General features: G+C 35.8%; 1 protein-coding gene across 5 annotated transcripts in view; it reads right to left on the minus strand.

Moving 5' to 3' along the window:
• The window catches only part of TCAIM (T cell activation inhibitor, mitochondrial), a 56,661-nt gene extending 36,069 nt beyond the window's left edge, over positions 1–20,592 (minus strand). For 3 of the 5 annotated variants that reach the window (XR_015740341.1, XM_087917763.1, XM_026717780.2), the window contains exons 1-8: positions 18,466–18,631; positions 17,549–17,614; positions 16,852–16,975; positions 15,541–15,694; positions 12,883–13,135; positions 11,338–11,460; positions 1,101–1,198; positions 318–409 (exon numbers count right to left, since the gene is read on the minus strand). Coding sequence is in view for 4 of the 5 variants with exons in the window: in XM_087917763.1 (XP_087773889.1) it covers positions 318–409; positions 1,101–1,198; positions 11,338–11,460; positions 12,883–13,135; positions 15,541–15,694; positions 16,852–16,975; positions 17,549–17,577 (873 nt within the window). In the remaining variant the exon portion in view is untranslated. Of the gene's footprint in view, positions 1–317; positions 410–1,100; positions 1,199–11,337; positions 11,461–12,882; positions 13,136–15,540; positions 15,695–16,851; positions 16,976–17,548; positions 17,615–18,465; positions 18,632–20,550 lie in introns of those variants that run through there. The other 2 variants (XM_087917762.1, XM_026717783.2) reach the window with 2 other exon arrangements.
• Between the last annotated feature and the right edge of the window lie 557 nt (positions 20,593–21,149).

The following is a 21,149-nucleotide window of genomic DNA, read 5'->3' on the forward strand; positions in this document are numbered from 1 at the left end:
TCAGAGAGCATTCTGTGCAGGGAACACCATTGAATGGAACAATTATCAAATGGGAAATGATTGTTTAGAGATGAGATTATGTTTTAATGATTATTTGACTCTGTGACTATTTTTTGTTTGTTATTGTGGTGGATAAAAGCCACCTAGAGTGTATAATGAATACAACCTCAGGTAATAAATAAGATGATAAATAGATAGATAGATAGATAAATAGATAGAGATAGACAGATAGACAGACAGACAGACAGACAGACAGATAGGCAGACTCACCCACTTCACCCACCCACCCACATGTTGAGTACTAAAAAAAATCCTACTTTGGTCCAGTGGTGATGAACATCCATTGTTCCTAGCATAACATAGCCTGTTGCATTCATTCCTGAGCGGTCTGTAAATATCACTGTTTGTCCTGTTGGAAAGAGAAATCATAGTAGAAATGGGAATGGTCATTTCACAGAAAAGAAACAAGTATGTGAGAGAATGAAACTTTCTTGAATAGACTGAGATTTTTCCCCCAAAATGGGTCAAAAGTGTACAGCATATATAAATATATATGGGCTGGTGGGAAGACAGAATAGTATTTCAATTCTCTTTCTCTGTGAAGCAGGAGCAAAGATATTTTTTAATTCTAGGAGCTGCCATTATTCCAAGAATTAGGGTATTGAATTAAATTATTTTTGTACTGTGTTGGTTAACTAGAAGAAAACTAATTAGTTCATGGTGTTCTCTGTCTATTTCCAAAGTTTGAAAGTTAGCAAAAGATAGAAACAATTAACACTGATGAGGAATTAGTGGAAATAGAAAGTACAAATGGTGCCATGTGGAAGTGTTCTAAGTTAGACAAACAGGTTAAGACTATAGTAAGAAAAGGTAAATATTCTTATTTATTGGAATACAAGATAAACTGATGAGGAAAACTCTGCTTATAGGGTGTATAAAGTGAGTTTCTTAGGACAAATATATTACTCTAACTTCTATCCTGAAGAAAAGCAGGTACATTTACTAGATCTATGTTAATACGTTTTGTATTAAGCTTAATGTTCTGAATTATTTTTGTTAATGAAATTACAATTAAAGAAAATTGCAATATAAAGATGTACCTTTAGCATTCTTAGGTACTTCTGGACTCTGGTGTGCCAAGCGACTTAGGCTATGTAACTGGCTACATCGATGAGCAATACCCCAACTCCTCTGCCATCTAAAAAAGCAATTCAAATTTGTATTTATTTCAAAATTTTACAGCCATACATAATATTGATAATTGATTGAAAAAACAGTACTTTAAATGTTACTGCAATGTAAATAATTCCAATTTCATAATATTATTTAAATGATTGTTTAGGAACAGTTTTCTTCTATTTAGACTATAGCTACAACCTTCTGCATAAGTAATAACTTTCACAACTGCATTTCCCCCAAAATAAGCCCTAGCATGGTTTATGCACATGTACCAAATATAAGCCCTACCCCTAAAATAAGCCCTACTTAAGCGCCTGCAGTCACCCGGCTACCCATTCTACTTGCGGATAGACATGAGGTAAGGTGAGAGAGGGTGGAGCTACTCCACACACACACATCAGCTTACTTCAGGGCCCCCACAGCCATGCCATCCACACCCCGACAACTGCCTTGTGGTGGCTGCACAAGCAGTCATGTGCAGAAGGAGCCCACATGGCAGCTGATCCACTTCTTTTGGCATAGTGCTGGAGCAGGAGGCTTGAGTGCCGCACCAGTGCTGCAGACATGAAGCGAGGCAGTGGGGTGGAGCTGCTCCACATGCCCTACACTGGCTTACCTCAGGGCCCCCGCAGCCGGGCCATTCATGCCCCGACAACTGCTCTGCCTCATGGCTGTGGTACCAACACATCATTTGGCCTCCTACTCTGGTGTTGCTCCAGTGGCAAGGCAGGTGTCAGGGTGTGGATGGCCTGGCTGCAGGGGTCCTGAGGAAAGCTGGTGCAGGGCATGTGGGACAGTTCCATGCTCTGCCTTGCAGTGGCGGCACTCAAAGAAATAAGACATCCCCTGAAGTGCTTATTTTGGAGCCAAAAGAAAATAAGACTGGGTTAGGATGATAAACCCTAACTCTAACTGGGTTTTATTTGGAGGTAAACATGGGTATCTAAGATTTGGCTAAAAACATTTTGTTATTAAAGACAGGAGGTTTTTAGTAAGTGCATCAATGCAAAAAAATGCATCATATTTAAATGTTTACTTAGTGATAGATAGGAAATAGGAAGAAATGGACCAACTTGACTTTGTCTAATACTGACAGATATATAATAAGGGCACCCAAGTCTTCTCTTGTAGTAATTCTCATTTGAAGTTGTCTTCTCAGTAAAATAAAAATACTAATTAAAAATACTAATTGTTCATAGGTACTAAAAGGATTTAATGATTCAGCCTAAATTTTCCCAGTTCAAAAATAATTTCATTTGTTAAAAAAAATAACAAAGGCTATTTTTTAAAAGAAATCATATTTGGAAAACAATATATGTAAATATGAACACATTTTTTTCAGCGTTGGTTTCTGCTGGCTATTCCTGTACTTGCCCAGCCAGACAAACATTTTTTACATGACCAGGTAAGTAAAAGCTGAATATAGAAGAGATTTCCTGTTGAAAATGTTTCTGCAGAAAAAGGAAGAACTGTTGGTTTGACATTAATTACTTAAAAAGTAAAGACAGAGGACTGGAAAGAATTAGAACTTTGATAGAAGTAGTATAATAGCAGGCAGAATTTAAGAGTTTTGATAGGCCCCAGTTTGTTTCTAACTCCATCTCCTTGACTACAGGTTCCACAAAGGGCTTTTGTCTTGAATCCGCTACCGTTCACCTTGATGTCCCATGACTGCTCTGCCAAATCTGCTATCAATAATACTGTGAAGTAGGAAGAGGGGAGGAGCTGGCGCCGTAACGGTACGGCTTGCAATCGAGCTCTAAGATTGCAGCCGACATCTTCGCCCCTGGCCGGTCCAAATGGACCTAAACCGTCCTGTAGGGATGGTTATCGTGAGGGGTATACCCTGTGGATCCCAGGGACACCGCAAAATCCCTGGTTGACCCAGGAGAAGTCCCTTTTGCCGGCGGCGGAGAGGCAGCCCCCAAGCTGCTGAAGTCGGGGCAGCTCCGGAAAGGAAGAGGCTGAAAGTGAAAGTGTGTCGGCTGGGTGAGAAACTTTTTTTTTTAACTTTGAGGCTTGAAAGGACACTTTGATTGTAAGAAGAAATCTGTGAAATTTTTGACAAAACTGAATAAGCGGCGTTTTTTAAAGGGAGACGTCAAAGCGAGGCTTTATTTTTATTTTATTTTTTTGCTATCGGACTTCATTGTTACTTAGTAGATAACTGGACTGAACTTTCTCATATATATATATATATATATATATATATATATATATATAGAGAGAGAGAGAGAGAGAGAGAGAGAGAGAGAGAAGGAGGGAGGGAGGGAGGGAGGGAGGGAGGGAGGGAGGGAGGGAGGGGAGGGAGGGAGGGATGGATGGATAGATAGATAGATAGATAGATATTTCTTTTATCCTCCCTTTTGATTTCTTAATCTTTTTTTTAGGCTAGAGGCTCCCTTTGGTTATTTTTCTTTTGTGTATGTATATATATATATATATATATATATATATATATATATATTTCCCGTTCTTTTTAACCTCAATTACATTTTTCTGGGATGAGAGGGGAAAGTGAGAACTAAGAAACTTTGTAACACTGCCACCTAGAGGCTTGAACATATTTCACTTGAAGTGGAAAGAACTGTGAAAGACTTCTTCTCAAGGACATCTTAACTTGATAAGATAGAGGGAAGAGCGCAGTAGAATATTATTACAGGTGCTCTTCTGGATTTCTATCAACAATTAAATATCTGAGGTTTGGCTTTGAAGCTTGTGGGGAAGAGAAGAGAGTCACAATAAGAGCCTTGGACAACTAAACAAAGTGCAGTGTGTTGTTTCTTTTTTTCTTAATCTTTTTTAGTTCTGCTACCCCTCCCTACCAGCATCACTGTACATTTTTACTTTAGCAATGTTTTTATTCTTACTTTTTATTTTAAAGGGAAGCCTTAGAATTTCTCATTTTTATTTTTATTTTTACTCTTATTTTTTTCCCTTTTTCATTGGGATTCTTGCTCTTTCTACCTATGCTCTTGGATTATTTTGGTTCCCTTTTTTTTCTTAATTGAGATTTTTTAGCTGGATTAAGGTGTGAAGAACCTGAAGAAATCTTTCTTTTGCTCTGTTTTTTTTTTTTAATTATTATTATCATTATTAGGTCTTCTTCTTTTTATTTTTTATTGTGGATCATTTTATGATTGGATTAGGGTCTCAAAGAACCTGAAGAATCTTTTCCTTTTTCCTTTTTCTCCTTTACTATTGGGCTTTTTACCATTGGATGTTTCCATTTTGGATTATAATTGGCTACCTTACTATTTGGATTAAAACTTGAAAGAATTTGAAGATTTTGAATTATTTAAAATGAGTAGGAAACTCATACCTGCGTGTGCTTCTACATCTATTTCTGCCTCCCCACCATCTGGAGGACAACGTTCAATCCAGGCAATGTCAAAGCAAGACAAAGAACAAGAAAAAGTAACTTTACAGATGATTATGCAAGGAATTCAAGATCTTAAGATAAAAACAGACACCATTGAACAAAGAACAGGGAAGACTGATGAAAAAGTGGAAAATATTCAACAGATGGTGAAGTATGATGAGAGACTCCAAAAAATCGAAGAAGAGGGTAAACGAAGAGAGGAGAAGATTGGAAATATTGATAGTAGATTAATAGTGGTTGAACAAGATAAAAGTGGGATGATGAAGTGGGAGATGGAGAGGTCAGAATTCTATCTTAGATTTCAAAATATAGAGGAAGAAAAAGGGCAAGACTTGGCTGTGACAATGATAGAAATTCTGGCTGATGCTTTGGAAATAACAGAGGAAAAGATGATGGATGGAGTAGATGAGATATACCGAGTTTTTACAAGATATGCGATGAGAAATGATCTACCCAGAGAAGTTCACATCAGATTCACTAAAAAATCCATTAAAACACAAATTTTACAAGTGGCAAGAGAGAAGAAGTTGAAATATAAAGGCAAAGAAATCCTGGTCTTAAAACAAATACCCACAAGAGTGAGAGAGATGAGAAGAGAATATCGATTTCTGACCAAAGTGCTATTGAAAAAAGAGGTGAATTACAGATGGCTGATCCCAGAAGGACTGATGTTTACATGGCAAGAACAGAGACATAGAATTGATTCAATCGAGAAAGCAGAACTTTTTCACGCAGAAATTTTTGGAAGGAGGGAGGAAGAGGCAGAAAAAGAGGTCACATTAATTGAATCCCAAGAGGAACAAATAGAGATTGAAAAAGAAGAAGGCGTAGTAGGTGGACAAGCGGATATCAAAGACCAACGTGAACCAAGATGTACGAGAGCTGCTAAACCTAAATATAAAATATCATCATGGAAGAGAAAAAACTGATTACAATGAATATAAATGGATTGAACTCAGCTGCTAAGAGAAGGAAGATTTTTCATAAATTAGGGAAATTAAAGTTTGACATAATTTGTTTACAAGAAGTACACATTAAAAAACAACATGAACAATTGTTAGTATAGCCAAAATTAGGGAAAATATTTACTTCTTTGACCCAATGTAAGAAAAGAGGAGTGGTTTTATATATTAAAGAGGCCACCCCAGCAAAATTGATTTACACTGATGAAGATGGAAGAATATTAATGGTGGAAATAATGGATAATAATACAAAAATACTCTTGACTGCAATCTATGCTCCGAATGATAAACAAGAAGAATTCTACAAAAAGTTACATATGAAAATGACTGGATTGGACTATGCTAATATAGTTATGATGGGAGATTTTAATGGAATTGTGGACAATAAACTGGACTATATAGCAACAACAGCAAAGCACAATAGAAAGATTCTTCCTAAATCCTTTTTTAAAATGACAGATGAATTAACTTTAAAAGATATACGGAGAAAAAGAAATGCTAAAACTAAACAATATACTTTCTATTCAAATAGACATTTATCATGGTCCAGATTAGATATGATCTGGATCTCAACAGAATTAATATCCAGTGTTCAAGAAATAAACATTGAAACAAGTACTTGGGCAGACCATAACCCATTGACAATTAAATGGAAGGGACAAAAAAAAAGATCGAGATGGACGTTAAATAATACTATTTTAAAGGAAAAAGATTTTATACAATGGATCGAGAAAGAATTGGCTTTTTTCTTTAAAGAAAATAAAAAAGAAGATACTTCAATGCAGAATGTTTGGGATACAATGAAGGCATATGCTAGAAGCTTGATAATAGACTACATAAGAAAAAAGAATATTAGAAAAAGGCAAGCCACTAAAGCCTTGGAAGATGAGTATAAAAGACTTGAAAAAGACTTACAGAATATGCCACAGAAAAAAGATATCAAATTGAAATTGGACATAACTAAACACAAAATGGGCTTAATAGAGAAAGAAGAACTGGCACAGAAAATTAGGAATGCCAAACAGAATTATTTTGAAGATGCAAATAAGCCAGGTAGATGGCTAGCATATAAATTGAGAAAGGAGAAAGAGTCAAGGAAAATGTTGCAGTTAATAGATGACCAAGGCCAAGTTTGTTATGGTAATAAGGAGAAAAAGGAAATTATTCGAAATTTTTATGGACAATTATACAAGAAAGAGAATATTGATGAGGAAAAAGTCAAACAGTATTTACAGAATGCAAACCTACCTAAGAAATCCAAAGAGACTGAAGAAATGTTAGAAAGTAACATAACAATGATGGAATTAAGTCAAGCACTTAAGAAACAAAATAATGGGAAAGCACCAGGTCCGGATGGGCTTCCGGCAGAATTCTACAAAATATTACAAGAATCATTGAGCATCCCATTGTTAGAAGTTATGAATGAAGCTATGTCAAAGAAGATGATACCTAAAACATGGTCAGAGGCTTACATTACACTTATTCCAAAAGAGGAGGCTGATCCACTGCAAATTAAGAACTATGTTGGGTATAACATTGATACACCAACTAAGTTTGGGTGAATAAATATATAAACCAAGGTTTGGGTGTTTGTAACTTGTAGCTTTAAGCACCAAACTGCTTGTAATTAACTAATTAAGGGTGCGGTTACAAACGGCAATAAAAGGCAGTAAGAGAAACGTAACTCTCTCTCTGCTTGTTTTGTCTGCTTGCTACTGTTTGTTTGCTACTGTTTGCTACAACTGTTTGAATACCTGAACGAAAGGACTATTTCATTGATGTGCTGATATCCTGTGAATACTCAGCGTTGTCTTCAAAAGGAAAGGTATCAAAGGAGAAGATATCTTTACAAGCAGATAAGGATATAGAACTGACTAGTAAATGGACTAAGTTACTGAATGGATATATTCGTGAATGACATATGGACTGATTGACAATGTTTAAACTCTAATAGGATTAAACAACTATTTAAACTACAAAACAGTGTTTGTCATCAGTGTGTGTAAACTCTAGGGCCCTTCCTCTCTCATTTGGCTGCCTGGCTTGACTGCTGCTGCACATTCTGTTTTTTGGGGGGTTTGTCCCCAATAACTAACAAACTATAGACCGATTTCTTTATTAAATGCAGACTATAAAAATTTTGCTTCAATATTAGCAGAAAGACTTAAAAAATATCTGAATAATTTTATTCATCCAGATCAAAATGGATTTCTGCCAAAGAGACAAATTAGAGACAATATGAGAGTAATTCTGGACACTTTGGAATACTATGAGGCGCATCCTGAAAAACAAATAGCTTTGATATTCTTAGATGCCCAAAAGGCATTTGACAATGTGAATTGGAGATTTATGTTACTCCTATTGGAACAGATGGGCTTTGCTAGAAGGTTTATCCAAGCTATAGAAGCTATTTATCATGAGCAAACAGCAAAGGTAATGATGGAGGGAGAACTTACAGACGCTATTAATATAAGAAAAGGCACAAGACAAGGATGTCCCCTATCTCCTTTGCTATTTGTATTGACTCTGGAAGTGTTGAATAGAAATATTAGAAAAGATAAAAGTATAAAAGGAATGAAAATTAAAAAGGAGGAATTCAAATTGCAAGCCTTTGCGGATGACTTAGCCTTCATTTTGGAAGATCCTTTAGAAACAGCTCCGAAGCTATTGGAAAAGATAGAGACATATGGCGAGGTGGCTGGTTTGAAAATAAATAAAGATAAAACAAAGATTTTGTCAAAGAACATGTTACTAAGACAAAGAGAAGAATTGGAAGGCCTGTTGAAAATCCAAGTTACGAACAAGGTTAAGTATTTGGGGATATATTTGACATCAAGATGTAGTACATTAAAAGAGAATAATTATATTAAACTTAAACAACAGATAGCCCTAGATTTGAAGAAATGGGAAAATTTACAACTGTCATTAATAGGTAGGATTTCAACAATCAAGACGAATATTTTACCCAGAATCTTATTTTTGTTTCAAACAATACCAATTAGGCTCGGAAAGGACTATTTTGAGGACTTAAATAAAATTGTGTTGAAGTATATATGGCAAGGTAAGAAAGCGAGGATAAAGCTAAAGCTCTTGCAAGATGCTAGAACTAGAGGAGGTTTTGGCCTGCCTAATTGGGAGCTCTACTACCAAGCTGCAAACTTGATGTGGGTTAAGGAATGGGTAACGTTAAGAAAGACTAGATTGTTGACGCTAGAAGGTCATGACTTGTTGTTGGGTTGGCATGCTTTTTTATGGTATAAGGGAACCAAAACACAGGGTTACTTTTGAAGACATTATATACTGGAGTCTTTGTGGTTAAACTGGGAGAAGATAAAAAAAACAATGTTATCTGAAAATTCCAGTTTGGTTATCGACGATAGAAGCATTTTCTTATCCTATAATCTATAAGAAGGAACAAACAGTTAGATATGGGGAATTATTAGATGAAAAGGGTGAACTTAAATCGATACAAAATCTAGAGGAACAAGGTATAAAGATGAATTGGTTTTCATATGTGCAAATACACTCAAGGTATGATGAAGATCTAAAACAGAGGAATTTTATGATAAACAGACTGATTTAGATAAGATCTTGACAGGTACTGATGAAAAGGTGATTAAAAAACTATATGGTTATTTATTGGGAATTAAGCTAGAGGAAGAACAAGTTAAAGAAACTATGATTGCTTGGGGGAGGAATTTTGGATATGGGATTGATTTAGAGAAATGGCAGAAACTATGGTCGCAAAACTATAAAATGACAATGTCTACAGCTTATAAAGAAAATCTGTATAAGATGTTTTACAGGTGGCATTTTCCCCCGACAAGGATAGCAAGAATGTTCAAGAATAAATCCGAAAAATGCTGGAAATGTCATCAGACACCTGGCTCATACTACCATATGTGGTGGACTTGTGAGGATGCTAGAAAATACTGGACTAAAATCCGCATGTGGTTGGAAAAAATGACAAAGAAACATATAGATTTGAACCCGGAGTTTTTTCTATTGGGAATTGTACCAGATGTATACAGTAAAGATTTGAAATATTTGATTGTAAATGTGTTAACTGCGGCTAGGATTGTATTTGCTAAAAATTGGAAAAATGAGAAAATTCCATTGCAGGAAGAAATTATTAAGAAAATACTGGAATGTGCTGAGATGAGTAGATTGACACTTGAAATTAGAGAGCAAGAAGATAAACAATTTTATAAAATTTGGGAGCTTTTCTATCAATGGCTGGACGATAAAATACAATAATAGAATATTTAGAATGTTAGATAATAAGGAATATCTTCGTTTTTTCTTTTTCTTTTGCTATTTGACATTACATCTAAAAAATGTTTTTTTAGGATAGAATTGGTATGATTATATGATTTGTTATAGAATAAATTACCTAAATTATAGTTAGCTCATAAAGTAGGAATGAATAAAAGTATAGTCAAATGATTTTTTTAATAATGATATGAGGATATATAAGTTTGGATTGATAATAAGAGTTATTATGTAACATAATTGTAATTGAGACTACGAAATGAATGCACAAAACTGATGAACCAACCGAAACACTATTTGTACATAAATACGGAAGAGAGCTGATGCTTTTATGTTTTGTTTGTTTTGTCTGTTTGTAAAAAAAACCAATAAAATTGTTTTCAAAAAAAAATAATACTGTGAAGTATGTGGATGACACAGCAGTGGTGGGTCTTATCCATGATGACAATGAAGATGCTTATAGGAAGAGGTGAAGGCTCTGGTGGACAGATGCAATAAAAGCAACATGGTTCTAAATGTTAATAAAGGAGCTCATTGTAGGTTTTAGAAGGAGCCGGCAGTCATACTTCACTCAGTATCAAGGGTGCAGCTGTAGAAGTGGTCGATATTAAGTATCTGGAGGTGCAGATAACTAAGTATTTATTTATTTTGTCATGTTTATGTAGAGTATATTGGAGGTGGTGACCCTTTGAGAGCTGTATGCAATGACATTTCATTTTAATGTATGTCGATCAGTGCACATTCAAAGTGACAAAGTTGTTCTAAAACAACAGTAATGGCTGTTGAAAATTTATAGCTTTATGGAAGACTGCCAACCTAAATGGTCTGAGTAATGCTAAAAGCTGATTGGCTTGTGTAATTTCACAAAAGATTGAAGACAGTTGTTTGGTAAGAGTCAGAAAATGCTTCTCAGAAGAAAATACATTATGGATTTTTTTTTTTACTTAATGCAAAGGGATTCTCACAAATTGATGATGACTGATAGTAAGATATTCTACCAGTGAGGTGTTTTTTTTTTTACCTTAATTAATTTTCTTAATAAATCCTTCAAAATATAAAACAGGTTCATTTGCATTATGTATTTCCACAAATCCTGTGAAAAACCTGGTCACAAGCTAATTACAAAAAAAATGCATTTTTGAAATAACTTCCTTTAGAAATCACTGAATTGGTAGTTTATAGACAAGAATAGTCTTATCTTTTAATATTTTTACTAAAATATTAGATGTATAATTAATCTTTATGTAAATTAAAAAAGATTAGAGAAACAAAATAGTTACAATACTTGAAGCATTATAAGCCTTATATAAAATGTATCCACTACATTATAGAAAAACTGAGCAAGCAATTATTTCTTGGAAAAACACTTGTGTGATGCAAATAGTGCATTTTTTGAAAGTAGAAACTATTTTTCAACCAAGCACATGTTTTAGCATAATTTAAAATGTATTTGCTAGGGCCAATTTATTTTAGGTCTATTTTTCTATTTATCCTGAAACTTATATGAAAAGTTTGTTTCTTTCTAAAAAGTTAATGTATTACCTAATATCAGAGAGCTGTAACTGCTGACAGAGTTCATTTTTCAAACGATCTAATTCTTTTCTGAGTGGTAAGCTGTCCTCCAGTTTCTTCATGGCACTTTTTTCATTATTATCTAACCAAGAGCTACATGGTAAGAGATGGTAAGAAACAAATACAGATTACCACTGCATTTAAAAATTAGCAGCACAATAGATAAGCAAAACATTATTGTTGGAAGTCTGCTATTCTCAGTTAAAAAGTTAAAACCATGAGAGAACAGGAGAATATCTAATGGCTATTAGCACTAACAATATATAACTACTATAAAATTAAGACCCAGTACAAAATCCATTTTATACATAATTTAAAATTAGCTGTAGTTTAATTTTATAGAATATTGAACTGGGAGTAGTTTTTTGTGTGCATGTAAGTCAGCTACTCCCTTTCTCATCCCTCCAAAATTCTCTAGCTATAAACATGCATTTAAGATTTTAATGCTATCTACACTTATTGCATATAGAAAGATTGTATTTCTTTACAGCGTTTTCTCATACAGACTCTTCTCTATTCATGAGATGTTAAATGAAAACACATTCCTGTTTAATATTTATATTTTTAAGAAATTTAAATCTAAAAAGCAAACACATTCATGTCAATATTCACAGTGAAAATTGGAGGATATAAAATATCTGATGCAGGTGAAGACATTTTTAGGCAGAAATCCTGTCGTTTCTTGATATCAAGTTTAAAATACAAAAGTGCATGGTCAAAGAAAGACAATGGGCTCATTGGCTAGGAAAGAGCTCTGCCTCAAACAGAATACCGTATTTTTGGACTATAAGATGCTCTGGACTATAAGACACACCTAGCTTTTGGGGAGGAAAACAAGGGAAAAAAAAAACCTGCCTCTGTCTCTGCCTCCCAGTAATTTGCTTCCACCAATTTGCTGATTGGTGGTTGGATCTACCTCCCAGAATACCACCAATCAGATGTTCCAGGCTGCAGGGAACTCCACCAGTGCTGCCCCTTGCTGCTGCTTCCTATCATCACCTCTGTGCACCCCATTTTCAGCCTCCACGCATCCTGTTTTTGGCTCATTCCAGGCAGCAGGGATTGCCACCTTCGCCTGGAATGGGCAAAAATGGGACATGTAGAGGTCAAAACAGGGCATGCAGAAGCCAAAACGGGATGCACAGAGGCAAAAAATGAGACACACAGAAGCCGAAAATGGGGTGCATGGAGGTGGTGATAGATGACACCAAAGGGCGGTGGTGATCCCAGCAGCATGTAACAGTTAATTGGTGATATTCTGGGAAGCTGATCCAACCACTAATCAGCTGCTCATGCTAAATCAAGCTGTGCTGAAGCTGACCATGAAGTTTGCTGTTTGCTGCAAGGAGGCAAATTGCTGGGAGGCAGAGGCCAAAGGGTAGGGGCTGGAGGGGCTTCGGCAACATTCGCTCTATAAGACGCACAGACATTTCCACCCACTTTGGTGTGGGGAGAGTGCATCTTATAGTCCGAAAAATACAGTAGTTTGTAAAGAACATGTTTTTACATCATTACCTCAGGGTGGTTTCCATCCTCTGGGCTTGCTCCAGTTCTTCCTCAGGATCCTTGAATCCAGTAAAAGAGTAGTATGTCTTGTCCCATTTAATAGGCCTGTGAAACATTCTTTTGGTTTCCTGTTTAGACTGAGTATTTACATTGCCATTCAAGCTTTGGACATGATCCGTAGATAAACTGCAGGAGTTCAAGATATCTAACACTGTGCTTAACAAGTCTCTGGTGTGCAAAGTAAAACTCACTGCTCGAAATCCTATGAAATGCACAGAACAAGGTTGTATTTAAATGAATGCATTTATATTGTTTCTATACTTGCTGTAAAAGACAATGCAAATCAAAATTGAAGACTAAGCTTTTATTGTTAATCATAATGCTAAGTCTGAGATTTTTATAAAGATCTGATTTCTATTGAGAATACTGATACTAATTCTGCCTCATGAATTCAGCAGAACTTGTACCAAGATTGATAGCTATAGATTTTCCTCTAAAGAGCTTTACTTATCTTATTTTTGATTATTATTATGTTTGGTCAGATATTTGATCTTTAAGAGCTTGATAAAAATATATAAATGGATACTATTTTTATATAAGCCACACAACTCAATAAGTGTGTGACAACATATAAACTTTCTAAATAAATAATGCTACTATCGGTATATAAACATAATTACACTGACATTTCAGAATAATTATCCATTTTATGCATAATTTATCTATTACTATATTTTACAACTTTCTGTAATTCTGTAATCAGTTAAATGGTATACAAATGGAATAAAACAAGCAAACTAGACATTAATCATTTACAGCAATCTCACCAACCTGGTGCATTCCAATTATCTTAAGCTGAAACTCCTATAATACTCAGCCAGCATGAAGGACACCAGATTGGAGAATATCTTAATCCCCCCCCACCAGATGATTTTTAATTATGCAATTATTTCCACAGTAACATTCTGAGGGATTTTTTTTCCTGTTTAATCAGATACTGCCTGGATAAATCCCTGTAGTTTTCCTGACAAAGTTTTTAAGAAGTGATTTCACATTGCCTCTTTCACATTGCCTCTTTCCTAGAATTGAGAAAAAGTAACTAGTCCAAGGTTAACCATCTGGCTTGGTGATTAAAGTGGAATTCATGGTCTTCCAGTTCCTGGCCTGATGCCTTGACCACTATACCAAACTGCCCCTCACAAGGAAAATATTAACGACAGAAAAAGGCTAAGCCCCAATCTACCATTTGGAAATACAAGACTATAAATACAAGACTATACAAGACTGTAACTTTTAGTTTCAAATGAATATCCTATCGCTAAATCAGGCAAGATATTATGCAGTTTTACAGATAGTCCTCAACTTACATTCATAATTGAGCAAGGCAACTTCTTGCTGGCTTTCCACAATCAGTCAGTGGTGAAGCCTGATAAAGTTGCAGATTCCAACCAAGCAGGCAAGTAGTTGCTGCTAGGTAAGGAAGAGAATAAGGGGATGTGGAGGAGGTCAGGAAGAATGCATGTAGATGCATAAGAGGTGCCATGCAGATCAGAGAGGGTGCACAGTGATGCATAAAGAGGTGATTCAGAAGTTGGGGTGGGGGTTGCATAAGATAGACAAAGGGCATTAAGCAGATCAGGTATGGTACGCAGGGATTCATGAGAGCCCTGCATTTGTTTAAAAAGGGTATATGGTAGGGATCTCTTCACTTTTCCATTGTTGTGCAAATACAATTCTAGATGCAGTTAATACATGTATAATCAAATATGTATTCACCTTGTTATATTTATCCGATAAAATGCCCAACCAATTTTAAAACTAATTTCTGGTTTTAAATCTATATGTTGCTTTAGCATTTCCAACCAGGTATGTATCCCTACAGATGAAGATGTGATTAAAAAAATACTAGGAATGTGCAGAGATGGATAGATTAACACTTATAATTAAGGAAAAGAAAGAAAATGAATATTTTCTGACATGGGACTTATTTTATCAATGGTTAATAAAAACAGAAGTTAGAAACATGGAAATATAAGATGATTAATGATGTAAGGGTGATTTGTTAAAATGAATAAGCAAATTTTATTATTGTTATTACTATAGAATACCATTGTGATGAACATTGTTGTAAACACTTTATTTTCTAAAACTATTTGTATCCAGACAACACACTGTTTAACTGAAAATGGAATTTTTACAAATTGCCAGCCTAGCAACTTTCCCTATTGGTTTCCCTATTATCTTTCTGGGGAAAACAGCAGAAAAGGTGACAAATGACAATCATGTGATGCAGATACTTGGCAATTGGTCATATGTACAAATGGATATCCAAATGCCCACACTGAAATCATATGATTATGAAGGTGCAAGTGCTTAGACAGCTATATCTCCAAGAACCAATTATAACCATTGAACATTCAGCACCATTGTAACTTCTAACAGTTATTGGATGGTTATAACTCAAGGACTATTAGTACATATTGCATTTATATACAGACAAAAGGAATAGTAAAGTCACAATGGATACAGAAGGAAATTTGGGGTTATTTTAAGGAGATGTATTGAAAATTTCCTGGTACATAATGTAAAAATATTTCAAACACAAGAAGAGTGTCAATTATTCATAATCTGTCAGTGATTTAGTAAAATTCCAAATATTAAAAATACCTGCAGCACCAAATGGTTCTTGGACACTGGAAGGGCTTTGTTCTCTCTCTCGTACATAAAAAGTGAGTCGAGTTGGTTTAAATGATCTGAAGCCTGGTTTCTGGAGATTCTCCAAATACCCATTTAATCTTTTCAGAGAATTTTCATTGATTTCCTGAAAATAAGAAAATACTCAAATGCAGAGACCGGTTACACTGAAGCAGATACATCCCAAGAAATAGATTACAACCACCTTGCTTAATAAAATATATTCCCGATGATCTAATGTTTTTCTTTAACTTGATTTTTTTCAGTTACACTGAAATATTATGTGGTGCATTGTTTAGAACATTGCAGAATTTCTGTTAAGGTAAAAAGTAACACATTATGATTGCTTCATTGGTATATGAAGAAAATTCACTTGTGCCGTTATCTTTGCCAAAGACTCCCAGCGATCATTCAATTAATGAAACATTGTTTACGTGTTTTTTACATGTTTATTTTAGTAGAATTATATGCTAACTTCTATCTATGAGGCGATTGTATACCTAAATAAATATACAGAATATAAAGAACATAAAACTAACAAAAACTATATAGCTATCATGTGTCTGGGCAAACCAATCAAATAAAGAAGTTATCTAAATTGCTCCAAAACAACAAATAATGTAATTTCCATTTTCCAAGTCTGCCAAAAACAATCAAATTTTAATGGCTTTTCTAAATCTAAGAAGGTTGGGATCAGCCAAATTCCAGGTGTTTTGTTTTACAGAAGGCTCCAGTTAACTGTATACATTTTAATTTCTTTATAAGCAATATTTTTCTCATTTCCAAATTCTTTCTGAATGCGTGCTCTTGGTATTTTCAAGGCCATTACTTTCTTCCTAAGGTTGAGAGGAAGTGACTGGTTCAAACTAAGCCACCTGGCTTCATGCATAAATCAGGATCAGAACTCATGGTTTCTTAGTTTCTCCCAGTTTTTAGCCTAGTGCTTTCATTTTACATCAGTCTGATTTATCCAATCTGTCTGATCTATAAATACATGTATATGTTCCAAAAGCATATCTGAAAATCTTTATCTCTTACAAAAGTATGTCTCTTTAAACAGATAGGCCACAATTTAATAGTAAACCACTTGCACATGTTTTGTGTGTGGAAAATACTACATTATAATATTCACGTCAGATTAACAAGCTACTAGTTAAGAACAGACTTCAGTTAACCTAGAAGTATTAAATAGTGCAGTATTAGTATTAATAGTATTAAATATGTTCAAAATTTAGATTTGTTTAAATACATAGAATTGTATCTCAAAAAACGTAAGTTTTTTACCCTTTCTCTGGGATGCTGACCAAAAAAATCTGGATGTACTGCAAAATAGAACGGTCGCAGAGCATTTATAGCATCAGCCCCAGATAACGCTCTCGCCTGCAGTTGTAGTTTCTTGAAACATAACCTTAAACAAACAAATAAGCATTGTTAGCCAACCAAACAGAACACAAAGTTTTGCTCAGGGTAATGACATGTTACATTAAGGATGTATAAGGCAGTAAAATTAGATTTGACCATTCTAGGTTACAACAGCATAGAAAAAAGTGACTTATAACTATTTTTCATACTAATGAAAGTTTCTACATTCTCACTGTCACATGATCAAAATTTGGATGCTTGGCAACTAGCTCATATTTATGACATGGGATCATGGGATCATCTTTTGCATCTTTTTTCTGAGAAACAAAGTCAATTTAGAAACCAGTTTCACTTAACAAGCATGTTACTAATTTAATAACTGCAGGGATTCACTTTACAATTATCTCGCTTAGCAATGAATTTGGACTCAATTGTGGTCATAAGTTGAGGACTACCTATTTTTTCTGAAAAGAAGTACTTGCTTAACATAAAAAATGTAATTTATAAGATTAAATTATTGAATCAAGTTAAGAATTCTAGGAACTCAATTCACTTTTTATTCACAGGAATATAATCATTTAAAATGGTATGTTAAAAACTGTACAAAGAACCACTTTACCTCCTTATTGTCAACCAATGGCAAAACATCTTTGTTTAATCTGGATTCCAAACTGAATCTAAATTTCTATAACCAAAGACAAAAATCATTAATGCATATTTTCTAGTGCTACTTTTATTTCAAGTTACAAAATATAACTGAAAAATATTTGATATTAAATTATTTTAAGTGGTAATTACTTTCTGCTTATCATTGTGAAACCTTGATAGCTTACAAATTGATAAAAAAGATGTGTCCTCAAAACAATAAATCCCAATCATTCTTATACAAAAATATTACAGCTAAATTCATTGGCTAAATTCCTTCAAAGTTAAGATGAAATGGATTAGAAGGATCAATTGTAAACTGTCTTCTCCATTATTTGTTTGTGTACTTAAAAAATGTAAGGCTACTAATAATTGTCATTTTCTTTCAACAATACAGAAATTGTTAGCCAATGCCTTCTTTCTAATTTACAGCACTGGGATTTTCTGGAAGCTTCCTATAGAAGGACTGAACAGATCTAAACATGTTTAATTTTTCAAGAACAGCAAATACTATCTAGGTGCTATTTTATTTAAATATTATGTCTACCAATACAGTTACGATATTCATCAAAGATTCTTAATTCTTAATGTTGTATAAGTTTTTCAGAAGATTATGTAAGGCAATTAATTTAATGCACTTAAAAATTCAGATAAAATATACTTATTATATACACAGAAAATGGTATACAATATAGACTGTATGCTATTCCAAAATACATTTATTTCTTGGCCTCTTTGGACATACACACACACCGCCAACTTGGATTCAAGACTTTAAAGACCTAAGCGAAGGACATCAGCGGAGAGAGTCGTACAACAACCCAAACAAATGCCTAACAGGTTTTCAAACCTGAAATTACTAAAGCAGTGAAAACAAATCCTTTTTCTTACAATTCAGTCATTAGGCGCTTGGGGTATTACACTAACAGTTTCTTGTCACAGTAACCGCCCGGTCTGCTGCCACTCCCCATCCCAGCTGCTTCTTCAAGGGATCGGGATACCATGGCTTCACACGGAAAAGCCCCAAGGTGCAGATGGCCTGACACAATCCTTCCGCAAGGAACCTCCTCTGCCCAAGACCTTTTGAGGTGTAGGAGACGCTCCGCCCGCCAAGCAACGTCAATGTATTTCTGCCGCCCCCTTTACGTCACTGCCACCGCCCCTAACACCTCCCCAACTCAGCGTTTTGAAAGGCGGAGTGGCATCGCTCACAATTCTGCGCCGCTGCCGTTTCAGGAGGCCGCATCGCATAGCTGACGAATTTAGCTGCATCGAGGTCCCTTTATAATATCAGTTGAAAGGCTTCGATTCCTTTAATTAGAATTGGAATTCAGCTCATCAGCCTTGTCTTTATTTGGGGGATTCGTGGAGTGCGTGTACAAGGGCCAGCCCTCAACCGGCTGGCAGGCACGTTCCCTGCAAGCGTTTAGTGCTCATTTCATTCTAGACTTCAGAGGAGATATATCGTAAGCAGGCCACCATCTCTACTGAGGAAACAATGAAGTTCCCAACCAACTATCTACAGCACAAATATTAAGTCAGTCAGTGCAGTTACCGTGTAGAATCTCCTCCAGTTGGCCTTGGCCAGTAGCAGCTAATAGGGACACATCAGAATTTTAGCAGCACTTGGAAAGTGCATTTTATTTTAAAGGCATTGGGTTTCCTGAGCTGAAGTTCATTCTGTTAAATGTGATGGAGAAAATGCAGTTTAGGATGCAGTTGATGCCTTTTGAAGAAATATGTGTAATCTGAAAAGATATTACCAAACTCAATTTTTAGCAATATAGTCTTGTTGGAAGAATTATCCTGGGTTCAGTTCCAAGTGGGGAAAAACACTGGAAAAATGGAGACTGTTTGGAAAAATAGTTTAATGGTGGATAGGACCACATGGCTTGGAGCTCCAAAAAAGGAAGGGCTGAGATGCTGAAAGTGCCTGGTTTTATACCCTCTGTTGGGATTTGAATTTGAGCTTGTATTCTGATTGTTTGTTAGACTCTCATTGGGCCATGCAGGGGCAACTCTGTAGGCTGCCCTGAATCCCAGACTTGGTTGAGCCTTGCTGGGTGATGATGTAATAAAAGGGCTTTGGGCAATTCCTATAGCTCTACCTGGAGATCTTTGTTATGTAAAAAAGGCTGGCCTAGGCCAGAGTAATGGCCCATTAGCAAAGGGGGCGGGGGTGAGTTTCTGCTTCTGAGTTTTTCAGTTATTCTGCCTTTTTAATATTTCCTAGGATATTTCAATTTTCTAGGAGCGGGGTAGGTTTTAACTTCCAACAGTCTTACATAGCTTTCCTAACTGTCTATGGTGATAAGCACACAGGGTTTCTTTTGCCTTCCTATAAGTTTTACTTCCAAATTTAATCTATAATCTTGAGATTTCTTGATGGTCTTCTATCAAACGGGTAACAAGGTCTGAACAATTGGTCAGCCAGGTGCTATGGTGACATCCTGTAGGAAGTTAGCACCCACCCCTTTCCTAGTGTGGAAAGGGAACTTCACGAAGACAGTAGTGTCACAAAAAACAGGAAAAGCCCAAGGGGAACATCAGGTCAGCCAGAAAACAAACTTACATAGGAAAAGGAATCAAATAAAAAGTATTAAAGAATCCCTATAGACAAAAGCCTAAGTAATTAAGAAAACTAGACAAGTAGGAAAAGGAAACAAAAGATAATTTAGAAAACCCTTACAAACACAGGACATACCAAATAAGCAAAACAAACAGACAAAGGACACAAAACATAAATTACAAAAGGGGCAGACAGGAGATTGCCACAGAATAAATATGAAAAACTATCTTAAAGCTAAAAGAGATTACAGAAAACCAATAATACAATCTGGCCACCCCACGGAGTTTGCCTACCGGCGGGAATAAAGACAAACTTGAACAGGATTTGAAACATTAGGCACAAACTCAAACACTCACATAAAAACAACTTACAAAGGGAGAAAAGGGTATAAAAAACCAGGGACTTACCATAAGAAGCTAGCTAGCCCAGGAACGCAGACTTCTCGCTGTTCTCCACCTTCCTGAAAAATAAAAAGATCCAGCTTTCAAGCAGTTGTCCGCATCCTTGCGCCGGAGCTCTCCCATCGGGAAAATTGAATCCTCGAGAGAAAGGCATTTTAACACCTTTCAACAATTGGCGGCTACGAAGGTTTCCCAGCCAACCCTGCCACTGGACCGGGCCTGCAGATCCAAACCCAGCCAGCATGGACCTTCTTTGTCCAGGGACAACATCCACGGACCCAGCCCAGAAGGTATAGGGTAGTAAAGGGAATCCTTGGGCTTTTCCACTCAACAGCTGCTTGAAAGCAGGTGAGTACCACTTCAAATTTATAATCTTACTAGTGAGGGGAGTGGAAGCATGAGTGGACCAGGTGTGTGATTGTGGGTTTTCTCTGCGGAAACAGCAGGACCTTACCTCCTCCATGATTGCCAGCCGTACCCCAGACAGCTGCTAGATCAAACACGAGCTGTGACTGGCTGGATTTGGGAACGCAAGGGGTGATCACAGAGTGTGAGTCCTTCTGAAGGACGTAAGAAAAACCGAGCGGGCTGCAAAAGGAACTGGT

The sequence above is a fragment of the Pseudonaja textilis genome, chromosome Z (assembly GCF_049901715.1).
Source record: "Pseudonaja textilis isolate UNSWEBS1 chromosome Z, rPseTex1.2, whole genome shotgun sequence".
NCBI lineage: Eukaryota > Metazoa > Chordata > Lepidosauria > Squamata > Elapidae > Pseudonaja > Pseudonaja textilis.